General features: G+C 35.7%; 1 protein-coding gene across 1 annotated transcript; it reads right to left on the bottom strand.

Moving 5' to 3' along the window:
* Positions 1-14319: 14319 nt before the first annotated feature.
* Positions 14320-19705, bottom strand: LOC136218888 (ultraviolet-B receptor UVR8). Its single transcript, XM_066006054.1, has 7 exons — positions 19402-19705; positions 18542-19219; positions 18146-18355; positions 16899-17009; positions 15204-15572; positions 15013-15120; positions 14320-14908 (listed from the first exon to the last, which is right to left on the bottom strand). Exons 2-7 carry the CDS (start codon positions 18878-18880, stop codon positions 14579-14581), a joined length of 1467 nt encoding a protein of 488 aa, XP_065862126.1. The 5' UTR covers positions 18881-19219; positions 19402-19705; the 3' UTR covers positions 14320-14578.
* Positions 19706-20561: the final 856 nt, after the last annotated feature.

Below are 20561 nucleotides of genomic sequence, written 5' to 3'. Positions count from 1 at the left end.
AAAACTTGATGAGTTATTGGTTCAATAGCATCTATGCCACAAACAGAAGACACTTCATTAGGAATTTTCATGGCCTTATAAACATTAAATTGAACAATTTTACCATCAAACTCCATAGTCATTGTTCCTTTGTGACATCGATTTTTGTCCGAGCAGTTGTTAGGAATGGTCTACCTAACAGGATTTCTGATGAATCTGAAGAGTGATCTTCATCTTCCATGTCTACGACATAGAAATCAGCTAGGAAAATTAAACCATTAACCTGCACAAGAACATCTTCCAACAAACCTTCGGGATAAACTATAGATCGGTTAGCGAGTTGGATTACTACTCTTGTTTCCTCTAAAGGACCAGCATTTAAAGATGAATAAATTGATTTAGGCATGACATTAATTGACGCTCCTAAATCACACATTGCTCTCATAATACTAGTATTCCCAATTTGACAAGAAATAGCAAACATACCTCTATCCTTACATTTTTGGGGCATTTTTTTTTTTGGAGTACAGCAGACACATTCTCACCCATGGTAATCTTTTCATACCCAATTTTTTTAATCTTGTTAGCACACAATTCTTTAAGGAATTTAGCATATCGAGGGGTTTGTCTAATAACATTAAGCAATGGAATATTCACCTCAACCTTACGAAATACCTCAAAGATGTCTTTCTCTTCTTTTTCCTTCTTTAATTTGGCTAAACGTTGAGGGAAAGGGACCTTAATTACAAAAGGCATGTCTTGCTCTCCGGATGGCTTACCAGCTGAACCTTCTGTAGCTAAACCTTCCGTTTCTTTTTCGAATACCTCAAAGATTTACCGTTTTATTTTGTCGATTTGTGCTTCGTTTTTTAATATGTGAGGAAGTGTGAGAGATTTGTGAAATCGACCTCGGGTGTATGGATATCACGTCCGAACCATAGGTTGGGCGTATGAACATCACGCCGCACCTATGGTGCGGGCGTGATAGCCTCATGTCCGCACCTATGGTGGGGCACGTCCCACCATAGGTGCGGACATGAGGCTATCACGCCCGCACCATAGGTGCGGCGTGATCTTCATACGCCCGAGGCCGTTTGGGGGCTTTTTTATTTTTTAAAATAAATTTAATATAATTTAATTGTTTGTTATTTGTTTACATTAATTTGATTATAATTTATATGTTGTAATTGTTATTTTAATAATTTTTAATTTAATTTGTATGTATGTAAATTTTATTTTGTTTAATTATAGTTAATTTTAGTTGTTGTAAATTTAATTTTGGTTAATTTAATTTTAATTAAATGTTTATGTTGTAAATTATATTCTTTTCTAATTTAATTTTAGTTGAATTTTTATGTTGTAAATTGTATAGGTAAATTTAGACTACCACTCCAGATCCCAGCTGACCATCCCCGGGCATGCAGATGGGAGGTCGGGGTTCCAGGCAGGACGACCGTCCGACTAGAGACCATACGTGCACAGCTAGACCGCATGACGGCAATCGAGGTATTTTATAAAATTTAAATATTACTTATAGTTTTATTTATAATTTTAGTATTACTTATCTTTTTTAATTTTAATTTTAATTTAAGTATTATTTATAGTATATTATTATTTATTATTGAGTATTATTTTTTGCAGGTGACGTGGTTGCCTTATGGCCGATGATGATCAGCTCCGAATGTCCTACGCCAGTTGGATACGGTGTAGAGACATTATTGAGCCGTATATGCCAGATCGAGTATTACGTCAGGCCGGATATACTCAGCCTATCCCGACTGAGCATATTAGACCTGATAGAGCAATACGGCCATAGAAGTCTTTATCGTACAGGCTCACGCATTCATCTGTCACAGTTGATGATACCTAGCGGAGATTTTCATCGGCTCGGGGCATTGATCGGAGGAGATGCCGACTAGTTGGATAAGATCTCACTGCCTTTGATGCTGCATACATGGACTGGTACATGTGATATTTGTTGGTCCCTTATAACGTGACAAGTTAGTTCCAAGGGGGGGGATAGGAACTATTTAAAATTTTATCCGTTGAGGCTGACTTCTTTTCTTATGAAAAGGATTACACAGCGCCACTAAGTAGATTCAAGACACAAGCTTAGTCAACTTGTGACTAAGTCTGCTTCTTTACTTGAGTCAGGAAATAGCACTTAGAGTCTATTCCTGAACTCAGCTTCTTAGTAAACTTAACTCAGCGTGAGCTCTTTACTTAGTCAGTTTTTCACAGCAAGCAATATATATTAAAGGAGTTTAAGGGTTAGAAAGATATTACTCAGCAGACTTATCTTGGTTCGGCCTCTCCGCCTACGTCCAGTCCCCGGAACTCGTTCCGAGCTTTTTGAATTCTCTACTGAGCTCTTTAAAGGTAGAGCACGAAACCTTTTACAAATAGAAGCTGAGTATAACAAGAGTACCTTCCTCTATACCTCTACTCACTCCTATATCTATGCTAAGTACTATAACCGAGTACTCAGCCTCTCCTTTCTATTCTTCTAGAAATGATAAAGTGTTTGTCCTAAACAACGATTGCTAAGACACTTTAGATGATTGGAAATCACTCTAGACTTTTACACAATCATATGGAAATTGGTGTAAGGTATTTGCTTTGCTTTTCTCACAGAATCTTCGAATATGAATTTGGTCAGTGTTTCGACTACTTGAAGTTCTGCATCGATTGAAGCAAATGGATGGCCTTTATATAGTGACACTTGAGGCACCTGGTCATTTTGAATTTCGAAATAACCGTTGGAGGGAAACGGCTTCCTGTCGTTGTCACTCTAGGCGTGCTCAGAGTCGTTGGCCAATAGAATTCTCTCATGTTCTGTCTTCGTCAGTCTTCGGCAGAATGTTTCGCCATTTAAGGAAAAGTCCACGAGATAGCTTTCTGCGCCTTCTGAACTTTTCCCAAAGTAGAAATACTTTGTCTAGAAGTTGAACATTTCCTGCCGCTGTCCAGACTGCTTTGTCGTCCAACTCAGCAGCTTCTTCTTGAAGCTTTTGCCACGAAGGCTTCTCGATCCTTCTCTTGTTAAGTCGTCGTTTTAGTTGATACGGCTTCGTTTTGAACTCTTGAGCCGAATGGTCTTGATGTGTTGACTTGGGCTTGACTTCTACTTTATGGGCCTTTGGGCTTTTTAATGTCAATGTCTTATACACAATTAAACTCAACATTGAACAAACACATTAGTGTAATAAATCAAAGCATTTAAATTTAATGTGTTAGAACATTTTTATCATTACTTAAATAATTTTGTCAAATCAAAATCATGTGGAAAGGTGTTTCAACAATATTCACATCCTCGTCTCCTTCATGCCCCACAGGATGGACCGGTCCAGCTTGCCCGCTCCAACAACGAATATGTAAGTTTATTATTATTTATTATTAGTTTACATGTGTTTGTTTTTTAATATTTTTTTTTTGCAGTGGGTTATCTGGTTGTGGCGTATCACTCAGCGATCGGCTGCCAGTCGAAATGATGAGGAGGCTCCATTTATTAGGAGCGGGATGGATGAGTTTATGGACGCGTGGCGCCGGGCGAACTGATATCTGTTTTTAGCTACTAGAACTTATTATATAGCCTCACATTTTAACACTTTTGAGATTATATGTACTATTTTATGTTTATTAATTTATTTTAATATTTATTTGGTTAATTTTTATTTCTAAAAGGTTCATCCGAGTTAATTTTTATTTCTTATTTCTGATATCCGTAGGCGTGAGGCTATCACGCCTCACCACAGGGTGAGGCGTGAGGCTATCACGTCCTTACCTATGGTGGGGCGTGATAGCCTCACGTCTTACCACACGGTGAGGCGTGATTACCTCACGACTGTGTGCCGGGAGAGGAAAAAAGCCTTCATTTCCTACTCTAAAAATTTTAAGGGTATTTTTATCTTTTCACGGGGCTATGGATGGAAAATGGAGGCTATGTTTAACCACACGCATGTTTTTGCCTAAGTTTTAGGAAACTTTAAGTGGTGATGCATGACCAGAAAATTAGGTAAGTTTTGTTGCACACATTTTGTCAAACATGTACCGTGGAAGTATTGAAACAAAGCAAACAACCAAACTTGGCAATTGAAATTCATTGTAGGCATTTATGATAGAATTCTCAAATTTAATTTCAACGAACACTCCTCATGCAATTAAATTTCATTTCATCACCCATCCATATCTATATTTAGAAAGTCAGAAATAATTTATTTCTACTTCAATCGCCGTGGGATCCCATTCCTTGAATTCTAATATTTCTTTTTATTATTTTTATTTAAAACTTTACAACAAACTAAAATCAAGGAAACATAATTTAAAAAATATTCATATAATCACTCTGATATACAAAAAAAAAAATGTATCTAATATCAATACACCAAATATAAAAATAAATATTAAGATATCCGTATAAACTACAAACTATTCATGTAAAAATTCATGCAACATTCAATAAAAAAAGGAATTATAAGAAAAATAATAATTTTATTTTAAACTTATCATTAGTGTATTATATATATATATATATATATATATATATATATATATCTTATTAGGTTTTCAATCTACTTTGAAAAGTTAATTAAGTTTGCAACTTTATAAATTTTTCAATTAAATTTTAAAATTATATCTTAAAAATTAATTAGGTTTTTGATCTTTTTTGATAGAAATTGGGACGAAACAGAACTTAGGCGGGGTGAGCACCCGTGACCCAAGAACTGACAATTATTCAATCTCCAAGCTTATGTTATAATTATCAGTTGGATCTCTTCCCTCAATTTAAATAAAATTTTGGTTCAGTAATTTTGCATTTCTTTGTTTGGATTTTATTATTATTTCATGATATTTTTAGTTTGGATTATCGTAAAATTTGATAAACCTAATAAAAAAAATTTATATACAAAAAGAATGTTTGGTATAATATATTAATTTTGATTCGTCTACCCAATTTTTTTTTTTATTAAAACTGAACCGATAACTTGAAATAAAAAATATCATAAAATATTGATTAAAATCGAACTAAAAATGTGAAATAACTAGATCAAATTTTATTCCAATTGACTGTTTCAACATATGTCTGGATTTTTCGGGGATGATATTTTTACTGCTGGCATCGGATGGATTTCTCAAGGTACTTTCCTTTTGACCTTAATAATACTATTGATTCCTAAGTATTCGATCCCTCCACTATGAAAGATTTAAGGCCGGTAGATATTTCAGTGTGATCTATAAGATTAACCCTAAGGCTTTTGCTAATCGTATGAAGTGTCTCATGCCTAGAATTATATCTGAAAATCAATCGACTTTTATTAAGGGTCGCTCGATCTATGATAACATTTTAATAGCGTTTGAAATTATTGACATCATGAAATGTAATGTCAACAAGAAGAAGTGAAATGCTACTTTAAAAATTGACATTAGTAAAGCTTATGACCGAGTTAATTGGAATTACCTTCGTGCTATGATGCTTAAAATGGGTTTCGCTGCTCAATGGGTTTGACTCATAATGCTTTGTGTAACTATTGTTACTTATTTAGTTCGAGTCAATAGTCACTTAATGGGGCTGACTATTCCTCAACGTGGTCTCAGGCAAGGTGACAATATTTCTCCTTATCTATTTCTTCTTTGTGTTGAGGGTGTGAACTAGGGCTCCTCATATTTCTCACCTTCTCTTTGGAGATGATTCCTTTCTCTTTTCTCTTTTTTCAAGCTGACATTGCTGAGTGCATGCCCATAAAAATTTTGCTACTTGATTATGAGAAGGCAGGCAAGCTGTTAATTTTGATAAATCAAGCTTCATGTGTAATAACAATGTGGCTCCGGAATTGGCGAACAGTGTATCTCATATTCTTGGCGTCTCTAATCGAATCAATACGGGTCGATACTTTGGGTTACCGTCAATGGTGGTTCAGAAGAAGAAGGTGGTTTTTTCGCACTTTAAAGAGAGATTGTAGTAGAAGCTTTAGATTTGGCGTAATAAACCTCTTTCAAAAGCAGATCGGGCTACTCCAATTAGAGAGGTGGGACATGCGATTCCCATCTTTTTTATGAGTGTGTTTCTGCTTCCTATTTCTACAGCTGATGAACTTGGAAAGATGTTGAATTCTTTTTGGTGAAGAAATGAGAAGTCGGGGGAACGAAATTTGAATTGGCTATCTTGGGTAAGTTGTCTATCTCCAAACATTTTGGTGGGTTAGATTTTCAAAATTTTATTGCTTTTAATTTAGCAATATTGGGAAAGCATGGTTAGTTTGTTACAGATTCCACTTCTCTCATTAGTTATGTTTTCAAAGTTAAATACTACTGTAAGGAGAACTTCATGAATGCTCGATTGGGTCATTCACCTAATTACATTTGAAGAAGTACACGGTGTTCTCAGTTATTGCTGAAAGAATGGTATAGGTGGAAGATTGGAAATGTTACCTTTATTAATATTTTGAAAGATCATTGGCTTCGTGATAATAATCAACTTCGCGTTCAAACTCCTATAATCTTTGGGTTGGAAGCACTAAAAGTTTACGATCTTTTTATTCCTAACTCTTTTGATTGGGATGTTGAGCTTATGGAAGAGCTATTGATGCTCGTAAAGTATATACCATTTAATAGGACAAGTGTATCCTATCGCAACAAGTAATATTGTGCTAAGCACGAGATTGAACCACAAAGACTATTCGTTATAACTAGCAAATCTACCTAGAATGATCTAATTATTTAGAGGGTTAGATAAAAGTTGGGTTTTTGATAACTAATTAACTAATTGAAAGCAATAAAGATAACAAAATAAAGTGAACAATTGACAGGGTAGAAGGTGAATTGACGGATGACACAATATAGGTTGAGGAATCCTTTGATTAAATCCTATGTATGGGTTTAGGGAGTTCAGATTTATGTTTTACCAATGATTGAAGGTAATTGTCCTTAGTGAAAGACAAATTTGTACGGGATTTGTCTAACCTATTCACATGCATTCGGGTGACGGCTTGATTAGGCATATACCCTAGGTCATGCAAAGCATTAGGTTTATTGACAACTAAGGCTAAAGCCGTAGCCCAGCCACAAAGCCTCATTCCTAGTGGTCTCTAGCGAAGTCAGATTTACACAATTTCGGTATAGACGATTCCATGGTCAGATTCTCATCTATCTATAATCCTATTTAATGTCAGGGTCACAGGCATTAAGCACATTATATACATAAATAGGCTAGTTGATCATTATCAATGTTCATTCTAGCATAAATCATGTTCCTAACAATTTCTAGGCATTAAGCATGCATAAACTAATCAATCAAAGGTCCTAGATCCCTAATCATACATATTCATACAATCAATTTCATCCCCATCCCAAATTGGATGGAGATCAGTTCATAGACAAACCAATCATAGCAATAGGAAAATAGGAACAATGGAAAAAGCTTCAATTGAATATAATCGCAAAAGATGAAAGGGAAAGAGATAGAAATCCAAAACCCGTTTTGCCGACTCCAATTATAAAAATAGAAGATGCGGAGCTTCTCCCATCAATCGTTCTTGACAAAAGAAAATAAAAACTGAAATAAACCTAATCTAGAAACAGGAAAATAAAACTGAAATAAAAGCTAAATCTACATTGTGGAGGAGAGAAAGCCCTAGCGGCTCTCCAATTTATTAAGTGGCTAATCCCCCCTTGGAAGATTAGGATTAGCTCCCTATTTATAGAGTTAAGGAGGAAACCCTAATGCCTACAAGGTAAAATAGGCATTTACAAAGTGTTTAAATGGGCTTCTGGGCCCTGATCCGCGAATTTCAGCAAGGGGGAAGGCGTTGGTGCGCCTTGCCCCGCCTCGTCTCGTCGAGACAAGGAGTGTCTCGACGAGACGAGGGCCTGTCTCGATGAGACAGGTATTGTCTCGCCGAGATAGGTCTAAAAAGGGGCGATTTTGCTCGGGCTTATATCTGTTTAGGTCCCTGGGCTTCCGAAAATTGCTCTAATGGTCCCTGATGAATCCCAAAAGTGCTCTGACGGTCCCTGAATAATCCGGAAATGCTCCAATAGGCTTGGGTCTGGTTCGGAAATGCACGAAAGGTCCCTGGAAATCCATGAAAACACCAAAAATACCATAAATAAAGGAAATTACTAATTTTAACTAAAAAGTAATAAAACGATACTGAAATTAAATAGAAACAAAGGGAAAACAAACTAAATTAATCCTAAAAACCCTATATAAATGGGAGCTATCAACATCCCCACACTTGAATCTTGCTTGTCCCCAAGCAAGACAGAATTCAAAACAGAGAAAAATCAACAAATAGCTCCCTTACAAAAACAAGAATCTACTACACTTTATTATTCACAACAGTTCAGACTACTCATTTTGCAATTAAAAATATAATGAACCTCAGGCGAGTCTCCAAAACTGATTAATTGGTTTTATCAATCAACACTTCATGAAAACGAAAGAAAATGACTAAAATTGATAGCTCACAAGTGGTCACTCTAATGCTCAAGTGTTTGGGTGAAATTCTTTTTTTTTTGTAAACGCTCTACATTTAATTGCACAAAGTGGTCACATTGGGATTGCATCATCCATCCGGTCAAAATTAATGCATTAAAATTAAACAAAATCATAGGTCTTTAAGGGTTATAACGTGGGCTAAAGATTAGGGTAGGAAAAATGGAATTTATAGGCAAAAAGTTAAATGACTCAAATAGTTAAAAATTTTGCAAAAATGACACATTTTTCGCATTAGGGAGCTATAAACCACCTCCCCACACTTAAAATCTTGCTTGTCCTCAAGCAAGTCAGAATCCAAAAGGGACACTTTATCCGCTAAGTATAAGAAGGTTTAAGCTCAAGGTTGTGTTTGTGATTTCGGGAAGCAACTAAAAATATAAACACGTTTTTTATCCTTTCCTCTATTTTTTTTGTTTTATTTTTTTATTTTTTTTTTAGAATAGAGGGGATAAAGAGTGAAAATCAAATGGGTAAGGATTGCTTCTTCTATTAAAATTACAACCTTTTAATGATTGCTAGCGAGAATTTGAAGGAGATGTGTGTCTAAGGATTTAGCAAAACTAAATTGAGTCAATTAACTTGGGTGAGAAAGGGTATTTAAGAAGGCTAAGGTTTGTAACAGGGTTGATCAAATGGGTAAAAAGGCTCAAATGAGCTTATCTAGTGGAATTGTTAAGGGATTTTGGCTAAACAAAGAAATAGGCTAAATTTCACAAAGGGCTATACCTAGGTTGCCTAATCATTTCAAGTTTAATAAAAACACAAAATTCAACCAGTATTTGATGCAATTCCTATGAGCACAAAGACAATAAATGTAATCACACACCTAAGAGATCAATTGTTCCTAATCATGAGTCTAAAATATTGATCTTTATGGCTCTAACTCACAATTGAAGGGTTATTTGTATCAATCCTAGCCTCAACTAACGTTCCGTTCCATGTCAATTTTAGGCAAATAATACTCTTTGTAGACTCAAACGTTGTTCAAAATTTTTCGCATGCATAAATTTCATTTAGAATGTGCAAATTTTTAAGCGCATTGTCAACTGTATTGTCGGGTTAGCTAAATGTATCAAATTCAACTGCCTAGGATTCTTTTTATTCCTAGAATTAAAAAGCAAACAAAAACAAAAAGCATGAAATCCTAAAATTAAAACAAAAACATGCAACCTAATATAGAAAAACAAAAAGAAATTAAAAACATGAAAATGGCAGAATAAAAAATCATCATATCCTAGTATCTCCTCCCCCACACTTACAACATGCATTTACTTCCATCATTACATAAAAGTAAAACATAAAGTGCGGAAAAGAAATAGGATAGAAAAACTCCCTCAGGGGTGGCTTGTCAATCCAACCCCGAATTTCCGATGCCAAATTTTCAATTCCAAGCTGCAGTCCTGAAAATCAATCCGGCGTCGGTGAGTATTCTGATTAGACGGTTCTACCAATAGAAAAAAAGAAAACAAACATAAGAATAGAAAAAAACAAAAGAATAAGAGTAGAAAAAGCAAAAGAAAAAAAAAAGAAAAAAAACGTTAATTCAATTTTTTTTAAATAGAAAATAAAAAATAAAAAATAAATTTTTTTTTTGTGTGTCTCGCCGAGATGAACAGTGTCTCGGCGAGACGACATGAGAAATTTTTTTTTTATTAATGAAAAATAATTTTTTTTTTGTGTCTCGCCGAGATGAACAGTGTCTCGGCGAGACGACACGAGAAATTTTTTTTTTTTTTTTGAAAAACCCGAAATTTTTTATTATTATTTTTTTATATATATACATATCTAAACAATTATCTCAACCTATTCAATTTACATAGATTATAATCGAAATAGTCCCGGCAACATTTAATCAAAAACTTGATGGTGTTGTTGTCAGGTATTTCGAAATATAATCTAATTATAAATAAAATAGTTCCAAGCAAATTTAATCTAATTATAATCAAAATAGTCCCCGACAACGGCGCCAAAAACTTGATGGTGTTGTTGTCGGGTATTTCGAAATATAATCTAATTATAAATAAAATAGTTCCAAGCAAATTTAATCTAATTATAATCAAAATAGTCCCCGGCAACGGCGCCAAAAACTTGATGGTGTTGTTGTCGGGTATTTCGAAATATAATCTAATTATAAATAAAATAGTTCCAAGCAAATTTAATCTAATTATAATCAAAATAGTCCCCGGCAACGGCGCCAAAAACTTGATGCTCGTAAAGTATATAGCATTTAATAGGACAAGTGTATCCTATCGCAACAAGTAATATTGTGCTAAGCACGAGATCGAACCACAAAGACTATTCGTTATAACTAGCAAATCTACCTAGAATGATCTAATTATTTAGAGGGTTGGATAAAAGTTGGGTTTTTGATAACTAATTAACTAATTGAAAGCAATAAAGATAACAAAATAAATTGAACAATTGACAGGGTAGAAGGTGAATTGACGGATGACACAATATAGGTTGAGGAATCCTTTGATTAAATCCTATGTATGGGTTTAGGGAGTTCAGATTTATGTTTTACCAATGATTGAAGGTAATTGTCCTAAGTGAAAGACAAATTTGTACGGGATTTGTCTAACCTATTCACATGCATTCGGGTGACGGCTTGATTAGGCATATAACCTAGGTCATGCAAAGCATTAGGTTTATTGACAACTAAGGCTAAAGTCGTAGCCCAGCCACAAAGCCTCATTCCTAGTGGTCTCTAGCGAAGTCAGATTTACACAATTTCGGTATAGACGATTCCATGGTCAGGTTCTCATCTATCTATAATCCTATTTAATGTCAGGGTCACAGGCATTAAGCACATTATATACATAAACAGGCTAGTTGATCATTATCAATGTTCATTCTAGCATAAATCCTGTTCCTAACAATTTCTAGGCATTAAGCATGCATAAACTAATCAATCAAAGGTCCTAGATCCCTAATCATACATATTCATACAATCAATTTCATCCCCATCCCAAATTGGATGGAGATCAGTTCATAGACAAACCAATCATAGCAATAGGAAAATAGGAACAATGGAAAAAGCTTCAATTGAATATAATCGCAAAAGATGAAAGGGAAAGAGATAGAAATCCAAAACCCGTTTTGCCGACTCCAATTATAAAAATAGAAGATGCGGAGCTTCTCCCATCAATCGTTCTTGACAAAAGAAAATAAAAACTGAAATAAACCTAATCTAGAAACAGGAAAATAAAACTGAAATAAAAGCTAAATCTACATTGTGGAGGAGAGAAAGCCCTAACGGCTCTCCAATTTATTAAGTGGCTAATCCCCCTGGAAGATTAGGATTAGCTCCCTATTTATAGAGTTAAGGAGGAAACCCTAATGCCTACAGGGTAAAATAGGCATTTACAAAGTGTTTAAATGGGCTTCTGGGCCCTGATCCGCGAATTTCAGCAAGGGGGAAGGCGCTGGTGCGCCTTGCCCCGCCTCGTCTCGTCGAGACAAGGAGTGTCTCGACGAGACGAGGGCCTGTCTCGACGAGACAGGTATTGTCTCGCCGAGATAGGTCCAAAAAGGGGCGATTTTGCTCCGGCTTTTATCTGTTTAGGTCCCTGGGCTTTCGAAAAGTGCTCTAATGGTCCCTGATGAATCCCAAAAGTGCTCTGACGGTCCCTGAATAATCCGGAAATGCTCCAATAGGCTTGGGTCTGGTTCGGAAATGCACGAAAGGTCCCTGGAAATCCATGAAAACACCAAAAATACCATAAATAAAGGAAATTACTAATTTTAACTAAAAAGTAATAAAACGATACTGAAATTAAATAGAAACAAAGGGAAAACAAACTAAATTAATCCTAAAAACCCTATATAAATGGGAGCTATCAGCTATCTTTGCCTAGGGATATACAAGAGATGTTGAAACTTCCGCTACGTTAGAGTTATTTGACATGTTAACCCGTCTGATACCTATACAGTAAAAAAGGCTTATAAACTCATCGTTTCTTTAGTTGCTACGGAGTAGGAGAGTGGGAATATATTTGGAGAACTGAAGTCCTTATAAAGTTTGCAGCTTCGCATCGAAGCTTTTCCTGAACTGTCTTCCTATTAGAGTCAGCCTTCTTAGGAAAGAAGTTATGATTGAGTGTTTTTGTGTGCATTCTAAGGGGATATTGAAGACTCATAGCACTTATTTATTGAATGTCATATCGCTCGAGAGGTTTGGCATTTGGTTGGTCTTGCGGATTCAGTGATGGGTGTGTCTCAAAACGCGGATAGCTTTGCGCAATTCTTCTTCTCTTTACTCTCTAGTTTGTCCAAAGTAAACTCTGGCATATTCTTGATGTTGTTGTGGAGCCTTTGGAGATTTCATAATGATAAATTATGGAATCATATCTCCATCGGAACGGATCAAATTCATGGTCATGGATACACTCTGTTCTTGGTTACGGGGAGAAACAAATTGGGTAGTTGCCCTTCTCTGCCCAACAGGTAATGGGTTACCAAGGTTGGCATCCTTCTCCTTCGCCCTTTTACAAATGCAATACTAATACTACATTTTTTGCAATGTTTGCTGAAGTGTGTCTTGAGGCTATTCTTCCTGATGCCCAAGGAGGTTTCATCATCACTTGGTCAACAATCCTTCCAAGTTTGCTAGAAGTAAAAGAATGTGAGATTTTGGCGTTGATTCAAGCAATAGAGTGGGTATCGGATCATTGGTACCAACAAGTTACTTTTGAGACTGATGTCAAGATTGTTGTTGATGTAATTTAATCTGGTAATGAAGATCAATCGAAGTTTGGTGACTTGGTTGGTCGGTGTTGGTCCTTGCTTCTTCTAAATGACACTTACTCAGTCAAGTTCGTTCGGAGACAAACTAATGAAGCGGCTCATGCTATTGCTCAGTCGGCTCGTTTATATCCTTGTCCTATATTTTTCTCTAATGTTCTGAGTTTTGTTACTAATGTAAGATTACATTATTGCCGGATTGAAACGCATTAATAAAACTTTATTTCTAAAAAAACATGTTTTAATCTGTGATGTTAAAAGATTGGAGATTTAATTGATTCTCAAGATATAATTTGATAACATAATTAATGTTTAATTTTTAATTGACTCTCAAACTTAATGATTTTAAAAAGTTACGGAACTCATTGACTTTTAGAAACATAGTTTCCATCTGTGAAGAAATATTTGTCCTCATTTTCATATCCACTCTATGAAAAAATAAGTAGAGAATTCTATCCTATGGGAACAAATCTCCGTCGGTGACGGATAAGATAACACCACCCTGTTTTGATAATGATAATACAGTATGCGCATGATTTTAAAAATTGGGAAGAGCATACATATTTGTAGGAGTACAGAGCATGGTGTGTGTGTCCTTAATCTCTCATCCCCCGTCCTATTTTTCCTAACTTATGGGCAGAAAGAGGAATACTGATGCTTTTCCACACAACCACTGATCAAATTCTACAACAAAATCATTGAAAAAAAATCTCTAGAAAATGTTCTAAAAAATAGTTTAAAATGTAACATCATACATAAACATTGTAAACAGTTAAAGTAATTACATTAAGATCTATGTTGCACAAGCACTTCTTTTTAGTAGAATTTCTGCATTTTGTATCCATGTCTATATCCATTTCGGGTCTGTATCCTCTTTCCTTTGAAAGTTATTTTATGAAGGTTAAGTGTCCAGGGCACGTTGTCCGCCTCCATGTCTGTTTCTATATCCGTGCAACATATATGAAGATATGAACATGGTTAGCTCAATCCCTAAAAGTATGAAATAGAAGTACTAAAGATAACATGAATTGCACCTCAAATGATTACCAAAATTTCTTCAAGCAAAGGAATAGTATCATCAGCATAAGATACAAACAACAAAGCAGCAAGTAAGTCTAATTCAGCAATGTATAAAAGAAATCTGAAACAATAATTTATCTTATCTTTGGTTAAACATCTCAGTTCCTTTGCAGTACATAATCAACACAACAAGGCAATTTACTCTATTTTGTTCCTTTTAAAATCTAAACAAGCTTAATTTATCTCCCTCCCTACTTGGTTACATTTCATGAATTCTCTGACAAGAAAAAAATACCTACTTCTGTTCACTTCTTATACCGCAATAAGATTAGCCAACCATCATTCACTTTCAGAAGCATCTTCCAATTCTTGAACCAAAATTTCAGTTGGTTCAAGGGATCTTCTCAATGTATCATGTCCAAGTTGTGCTCTTTCGTTATCTCCAAATCCGAAAATCTGCCCTTGGTTAGTCACTGCAACTGTGTGATACAGTCCAGTACTGATCTGAGACACATGGTGTGCTCTTAAACTCTCAAGTCTTCGAGGTTTCAACACTTTATCAGACACGTCCCTATCTAGAATACCCAGGCTACCGAACCCCATCCACCCAAATCCATAAACACCACCGCTATCAACCAAGACAAATGTTTTCCTTTTGCTTGCACATACCTATAAACATTAAGATCATTCACAGCAGCATCTTATGTTATATATGCAGACAGCATGCACAAACATGAAATTGATGACATTCCAGTAGAGATTAACCATAATACCTGCACAGCAAGTTGGTTTCTAAGGCTGTTCAAGGGTTCTGGAAGAGTCTTGTCGATCTCATCTCCATGGCCTAATGCACCGCAGTAACCTTTTCCCCAAGTATACACCTACAACCACCAAGAAAAAAGGTTATACAAGTTATTGGAATAGTCTGGCTATACATAAAAGTCCTTAAGATGCATAGACTTACAAATCCACTGGAATCAAGTGCAACTGCATGTTCATCCCCAGCAGACACGCGAACAACATGGATGTCCTTCCTTCTGAAAGTATGTATAGCTCGAGGCAGCAACTCATTATGCTGCTCTCCATGGCCAAGACAGAAATTAGAACCAGAACCAAAAGAGTAAACTTCCCCATTATTAGTAACAGCTAAGACGTAACTGGGACCAGCTGCGATTTGGATGACAGGACCAACTCTCTCAAGTGCTTCAATGACTTTGGGTGTTGGTCTGTCTAGTGTATCACCATGACCAAGTTCCCCATGTGTGTTCGTTCCACAACTGTACACATGGCCTTTCCTCGAGAGGAATACAGTAAAGTTCAGCCCTGCAGCAACCTGAAACCAGTATTAGCTCTTCACGGCATGCAAAAATTTACAAGGCACAACAACTTTCATGGTCATGTCATATCTTCCAAGGTTAATTTAGGACAACAAAATTTCTAGAACTTAATTACACGATTGCCTCATAACACGTATGACACCTTACAAGAAGCTCGACAACTATATTTGCAAAATGCTTGATACTTCACAAACAAAATGAATTTGCACTCTGTGGAGACAAAATAAATGCAATAGACACAAATAATCTTCCAAGATACTACAGATGATCATTATACCATTAAGAAAGTTGACAGTATTGAGAAGCTACAGCTTCGTTAAACGCCTAAAAAGGTAAAGCCTATATGCCTTTCTGCACTATATTTAAGATGATCAAAACATACATTTGTACTACAACGCAGACCATGACAATAAATTGCAAAAACATTAAAAGAATTATACAATTGTTTGCACCAAAAATAAAGTTTTCATGATGCATACCCTGGTGTACACTTTTCATGGGATAAATTTTTCTTTTTAGGAAACTTTTTTCTTAAAAGAACTGTTCAGGAAACTTTTCTTTTAGGAAACTTTTTCTTAAAACTTTTTAAGAAACTTTTTTTTAGGAAACTTTTTATATTTACCTGGTACATTGTTCACTTAGAATTTCCAACAGTGAACCTCAGTTTCCCTCAGGGGAAACATCTCAAGGGGAACTCAACTTCCTACAAGTGTACCTCTTGAGAAATCAACTTCTACCTCGTGGGAAACCAACTTCATATACAGTGACCTCGTGGGAAACTCACTTCCTATATAGTGTACCCCAAACCAACTTCCTATAATGTACCTTAGGGGAAACCAAAAACATTGTGGGATACTTGAAGTAAACCAAGGGGATCATGAGTCCATTTAATATTTCTAACGTATATTTTGTGAGCCAATTAAAATCAGGAAAGTTAGAAAACGTCATAATCAATTTCATCGTGGAAGTCAAAGTGGAGAACGTGACTTATGGAATGAAGCAGGAAGTTACCCCGACGTTTATAAAAGCAAGGAATCACGATAAAAAAAAGGACAATTCAACACACCTAAGCAAAACTCTAGCAAATTATCTATAGACTTCAGCAATTTAAATTTCTCAGTCATTCCCTTAATCATTTTTGTAAGGTTGGTATCGTTTTCATAATCGAATCCTTTGGAATTTTCCAGTCTCTTTATTCCTTACTGTCATTTGATATTTAGAAGTTAGTAGTCGAAATTTTATTCCATAGTTCGAGAATACTATAATTCTCTTGCATGCCCGCATTTCCCACGAACGAGCCAAACAACAATATATAAACTTACCTGCTTGCAAGGATTTCCCTTCAGTGCCTCAACAAGCCTAGGCCTAAATATGGTGCGGCTTGTATCTCGATGACCACAGCAAAACGATGAATTATCTCCACTTGTGAAAACCTGCACTGATAATTGATAGCATTAGGTTAATTGACAACATCTCCAAATGCAACGCTCATAAATTAAAGACCCATACCACTACACTATGTATCACACTTATATCATTACAGTACTAGGGTATAGCTATAGCACCATGTAAAATCATCAAATAAGAGAATACTAAACTAGCAAACAATAGACATATTAGTAAGCCTAAACTAAATGCTTCAAGGTACTACAGATGGGAGATTCAACATAAGATATCATGAATTCAAGATAATCGTTAAAAGAAAAAAACAAAACCGAGAAATAACAAAAGATGTGAAGCATGAAAACGGTGCCTAAACAAAATGCTATACAAAATTAACATTGTTAAAGATGTCATGTCATGTCATGTCAAGATAGGGGCATTTAAGATGAGACTCTCCATAGTTCAACCTCAGCAAGGGCTTAGGAGCAGCGTAGGAAGAAAAATAAAGTTTAAGGTCCATTCAAGTGCAAGTGTATAACATACAAACCTAGTTTAAGCCTATTGACTTCATTTCATCCTCTGACTCAGCATTGCCTTCTGAATGCATTAAGCTAATAGGGTATATGGCTTATAAACATAAAATTTAAATTATTTGGAATTTTCTATCACAACATCATAGATTTCTCTTAAAGTTAAATGCAAATTAACGTTTATTTCAACTCAAAATGCCAGTAATTCTACGACACCTGTAATGCCTTAAACCAACTTAAAATTGTTAGCACTGCAATTATCCTTATTCCTCTTGCATGGTATCACTATCATTTTCTTTTCTTTTGAGTAGGTATGGGGGGTTTGCAAGTAAATAAAGCCTGGAATATTGTTCCTATAGAGGAATATATATTTCTCTATTTGACAAGGTTATTCATACTGGCCAAAGACTTGTACATGAGCTTGAATTTGAACCAAGTTTGTGTGGTTCCTCTAATATTGAATTCACTTGTATACCCATTCAAACATTGTATCCATATCAAATGCCAACTATTAAATACCCCAGGTGCTTGCTTAAGCTTACTTTGTTAGCTTTTGAATAAGATTAATCAGTCGTCAAAAACTTTACTTACATATGCCACCTAATAATTAGTTCAGCCTAAAGCACATGATTAATGAAATTAGCTCAGTTACAAACCTCTCCAGACTCCAAAACAAAGGCAGCATGATTGTGGGAAGCTGAGACTTGAATCACACGGGCCAGAGATGGAAAACTAATCTTGGTGAATGCTACACATTGTGTTGTTTCAGGACCATGTCCAAGAACGCCACAATAACTGGAACCACAAGAATACACGGATGAATTGCTGATCAGCAGTGTATGATGCCTTCCAGTTGTAATCTGCATCTGTTGATTTAACAAAAAGGGAAGCAAAATATAATAAACATCTGGAACTCTTCCAAAACCTTAAACCAAGATGACGGGAAAACAATGGCTAAAAACAATGCATATACTGCCACATCAAGACATTCATAATTCATTAATTTAATTGAATGCAAAAGCAAGTAAGCAAATATATCAAAGAAATAGTACATTGCCTGCTGAGGTCTCGACCATGCCAGATGATTCCTCAACAGCCTGCAAAAACCTCAAAACTCGCTTCCAATTCCCTTCACACCGATCAAATAATTGTTTCTGAGAATTCCGCCCCATCCCACTATAAACAGCATGCGACACACACAGCTGATAAACAGCAAAATCCACCAATGATTTGAATTTTTGCGGGTAAATTCCATGGCTCCCGCCAAATGTCTTGGAAGTTAACTCCAAATAAACAAGATCAGTGGCACTAAGTCTGCCTCTGGTCAATATCTCTAAAATCAAATGTGATGGTAATTCCTCAATTGAAACCAACCTATATCTATCTGCCATTTCTATCAAGTCTTCACTTTTCACCTCCCAAAAGCCCACCAAATTTTGTACCCTCAAATTTTTAAAGTGCAAGGCTACTCGAAAAAATGAGATCAACACAGAACAGAACTAAAGTGTATCAAATTTTTTGGCGAAATCTGAAGCAATTAAAACAACATATAAAGAATACAACATCGAAAGGAAGGAAAATCGATGGAATAGAATACAAGAACGGGGGCTTAGATGAAAAATTCACAGGTTTTTGATTCAGTGATTGAAAATAAAACATCAGAAGAAACTATTTCTCACACAAAACCCCGGAAGAAATATCAGAAATTTTGCCGGAAAGCAAAACCTCACCTGTAAATGAAGCAGAAATCGATCAGAAAAATTTAAACAAAAACAAGAAGCACAATAAATGATATCAAAGTTTGTAATTCAGATAACAAAAACGAAAATGTAGGTATTTGGGATCAAATTCGGTTAAAAACAAGCAAGAATGGGGCTTTTATAATAAAGCAATCAATTAATGATAAACTTACCAGGAAAAGCAAAACAAGTGGAACTTTTCGGTGGCGATCTAAACTTTTAGAGCCGAAAATGTAGGAATTGAGCTGAAAAAACAGTAAATTAGGGGAAATAAGAAAGTGAGAAAAACAGAGAGAAGCAAAAAGCAACCAAGGAAATAATATAAAATGGAATCAAGGGTTTGAATCCTCTCTTTATGCCCACATTCCCTTAGCTGTCTCTCTGAAGACTTTGGTGATGGGAGATTATTAGAGAATACAGAGCTTTTTCTATGTCTGGAGAATTTAATTAGGACATAGAAAGAGAAAGTATAAAGTGGAAGAAGAAAAATAAGTCATTATGTGGATTCGACTTCTGTTCTGCTTCACTGTTTTCTCCACTTTAGTTTTGACACGTGGAAGTCTTTGGTGCTTGCCACGCTGGATTGTTTATGTCCGCCCGCCGGCACTATTGCACGGACAATGTGGATGCTGTGTCACCCTAGAATTGTGCGACGCGAGTCGAAAGTAGGTACACGCGCTTCCAATCATAGACAATTCTTTCTTTTCTTTTTTATTTCATGGAATATGAAAAAAATTGATGTATTTTTTTTTTTTTTGGTTTGTTTTCAATTGTAGGTAGACTTGCTCTATCTTTCTTCTCTTCTTTTAGAGGACAGAGTTGGGGTTAGCTTTCCTAGGCTGATCCCAGGTTAGTTTTTGTCTCGATGTTGGTTTATTTTCTTTCCTGTTTCTATCAAAAAAAATTGTAGGTAGACTTGTCCACGGGTCCGAGTACCCGCCCGGCCTGTTCAAGTCTGTGTCCCATGAGCCGGGCTTGGACAAGACTAATTGATGTTAGGCCCAGTCCGATTCAGACTCGTTAAAGCCCGCCTATTTTTTGAGCGGGCTTGAGATTAATAAAAATAGCGCGGTTCGGTCCAGCCCGACCCGTCTATTAATATTAATTAATAAATTTTATATATTTATAGATTTATATATTAAATATTTATGATTAAATATTAAATTTTATTTTTTATAGTTAAAAAAATTATGTACATATGTTTAGGTGGGTTTGTATGGGTTGGGTTTGAGATTTTATTTTTAAGCTCGAGCCCGTCTAAATTACTAGTGAGCTGAGCTGAACTTGGGCTGATGACTTTTATAGAAAAACTCGTCTGGCCCGGCCCAACCCG

This window comes from Euphorbia lathyris, chromosome 2 (assembly GCF_963576675.1).
Source record: "Euphorbia lathyris chromosome 2, ddEupLath1.1, whole genome shotgun sequence".
In the NCBI taxonomy this organism is placed as follows: domain Eukaryota; kingdom Viridiplantae; phylum Streptophyta; class Magnoliopsida; order Malpighiales; family Euphorbiaceae; genus Euphorbia; species Euphorbia lathyris.
Note: the sequence above shows the minus strand (reverse complement) of the source record. Positions and strands in the feature narration are given on the sequence as shown.

What these genes read in the sequence shown, in the direction of transcription:
- LOC136218888 (XM_066006054.1), bottom strand. Translation starts at nt 18,880, where the DNA reads ATGGCAGATAGATATAGGTTGGTTTCAATTGAGGAATTACCATCACAT. An exon ending in TTGTTTTGGAGTCTGGAGAG is followed by an intron (nt 17,010 to 18,145) that starts GTTTGTAACTGA and finishes TTATCAGTGCAG; the next exon opens with GTTTTCACAAGTGGAGATAA. An exon ending in CACTTGATTCCAGTGGATTT is followed by an intron (nt 15,121 to 15,203) that starts GTAAGTCTATGC and finishes TGGTGGTTGTAG; the next exon opens with GTGTATACTTGGGGAAAAGG.